This window comes from Octopus bimaculoides, chromosome 12, assembly GCF_001194135.2.
Source record: "Octopus bimaculoides isolate UCB-OBI-ISO-001 chromosome 12, ASM119413v2, whole genome shotgun sequence".
Lineage (NCBI taxonomy): Eukaryota > Metazoa > Mollusca > Cephalopoda > Octopoda > Octopodidae > Octopus > Octopus bimaculoides.
Window position 1 is genome coordinate 54722214 of NC_068992.1, and position 1891 is coordinate 54724104.

At 36.1% G+C, this 1891-nt stretch overlaps 1 protein-coding gene across 1 annotated transcript in view; it reads left to right on the plus strand.

Moving 5' to 3' along the window:
- Positions 1 to 1798, plus strand: part of LOC106870123 (hybrid signal transduction histidine kinase E-like) — a 35192-nt gene extending 33394 nt beyond the window's left edge. The window contains exons 3-4 of the mRNA XM_052972188.1: positions 411 to 571; positions 1275 to 1798. Coding sequence (XP_052828148.1) covers positions 411 to 571; positions 1275 to 1421 — 308 coding nt within the window. The 3' untranslated portion in view covers positions 1422 to 1798. The remainder of the gene's footprint in view (positions 1 to 410; positions 572 to 1274) is intronic.
- Positions 1799 to 1891: the final 93 nt, after the last annotated feature.

The window sequence follows — 1891 nt, forward strand, 5'->3', positions numbered from 1 at the left end:
AGCATATTCCAACTGTAAACATTTTGTATTTTCTTTGATGGAGTATAGCTAGGACTACATCAAGTCAGTCCGCCCATTTCTAAACAAAAGCAACCAGAAAAGAACGACCATGACTTTTCAAAATAGTTGTTAGCTCCATTTCAGCCCTGAGTGAGCAGGCCTATTTTGAAAGGTATTTCAACCATGGCCACTCTGTCCTCTTCATTATTCTATATTCCGTTATCCAATGTGCCCCGCAAACCAACCATCGTTTCCAGACAATAAGATGTAATTTGAGGGAGATTTTGGATGTTAATAACCGACATTTCTCATTGGTTCATCAGATCAGTCTTTCATATGTGAATGCGATGCTTCCGCAAGGGAGATAACTGTGTCACTTATTGCTTGCTGTCTTGTTTCATTTCTATTAGGTTATCAGGTATGTGATGATGACATGGTGGCTATTGCTAGGTTACGTGGCCAACAATTGAAAACTTTTGACATTCCATCTAGCTGTATTTATAGTCTTCATGAGGAGGATGAAGTCACATGGATGAAATTTGGATCATATGATGGTGAATTTTTTCAAAAGGTAATTATTAAAAAAAATTATTTGTTTTTTTTTTGTAAACCTACATGTTTCTTTATTTGTTCATTTAATGAATGTTCTTTTGCTTTTTACCTGTGCTAGCATAGGTTTTGACAGGGACTTATTTAATGGCAGGATTTTTTTGGCCAAGCGCAAGTTTTCCTGTTGCTCATGTTAGGGCCTTTTTTCATTTCATAGTTCTTCAGATACGCAAAGCGACCGGTTGTCATGCCAAAATGGAATCTAACTACAAAATCATTTCGCTGAGAAGGTGACAAGCAAAGCTGCAGAATGTTAATGTTTGCATCTGTGCACATGCATATATGTGCACGTGTACACACACACACACACACACGCAAACACAATAGGATTCCAGCTACTGTATTCACTCACAAGGCATTGTTCATCCTGGGGATATTGTAAAAGACACTTACCCAATATTCCATGCAGTGGTATTGAACCTGAAATCATGTGGTTACAAGAAGAAAACCAAAAAAACTTCTTAACCACACAGCCATGCCTATGCCTCCAAGAGATAAAATAGAAAATGCCAAGGAGATTCTAATTGGTTTATGTAAGTAAGTTTGAATTATTCAAAATTAGTTTATTATTTATGCTTGTACAAATTCTTTGTTACTGGTTGTATATGATTTGAATTTAATCAATTAAACGTGTTAATTAAAAAAGAAAATATTGTTATTTACAGGTGTCTGAAAGCCTTGGTCATGATTGGCTACCTCTGAAAAACAGTCAGCTTCCTACAGCTGTCCTAGATGCCCAAGCTGATGCAGAACCTGCCTACATGCACATCCTGTTAGAAGACCAAGCCTGGAGGGGCAGGAATAAACGCTAATCTATTCCTGTGCTTCAAGAGTCTTGAAGTACCCCATACCCTAAATCTGGCCAGTATGTTGGTTGCATTAATTAACAACTGCTACCTCTTCTTTTTCATTTCCAGTGGCGGGGTTTTGACATCATTAAACGTTACAGACGTACAAACAAACAAACAAAAAAAACAAAAAGGAAAAAAATGTCCCAAATAAAATGGAAAAAAAAAAAAGAGAGACACTTTCACAAAATAACATGTCGATGGCAAAAGAATTGATAGCATACTTAGCCAAATCAAAATCAGATCTGTGAATGCCAGTGGGATGGGGTGGAGAAAGAAATCTTTTTTCTATTTTTTTTTTTTTGAAAAAAAAAAAGAAAACAGACTTTTTTTTTTGTTTAGCACTAGTTCACTATTGTAATTTATTATTTCTTGTGGCTCTAAATGTGCTTTAACGTTCTCATTTTTGTGGTGCTAGGCTCCTCTAACTGCTT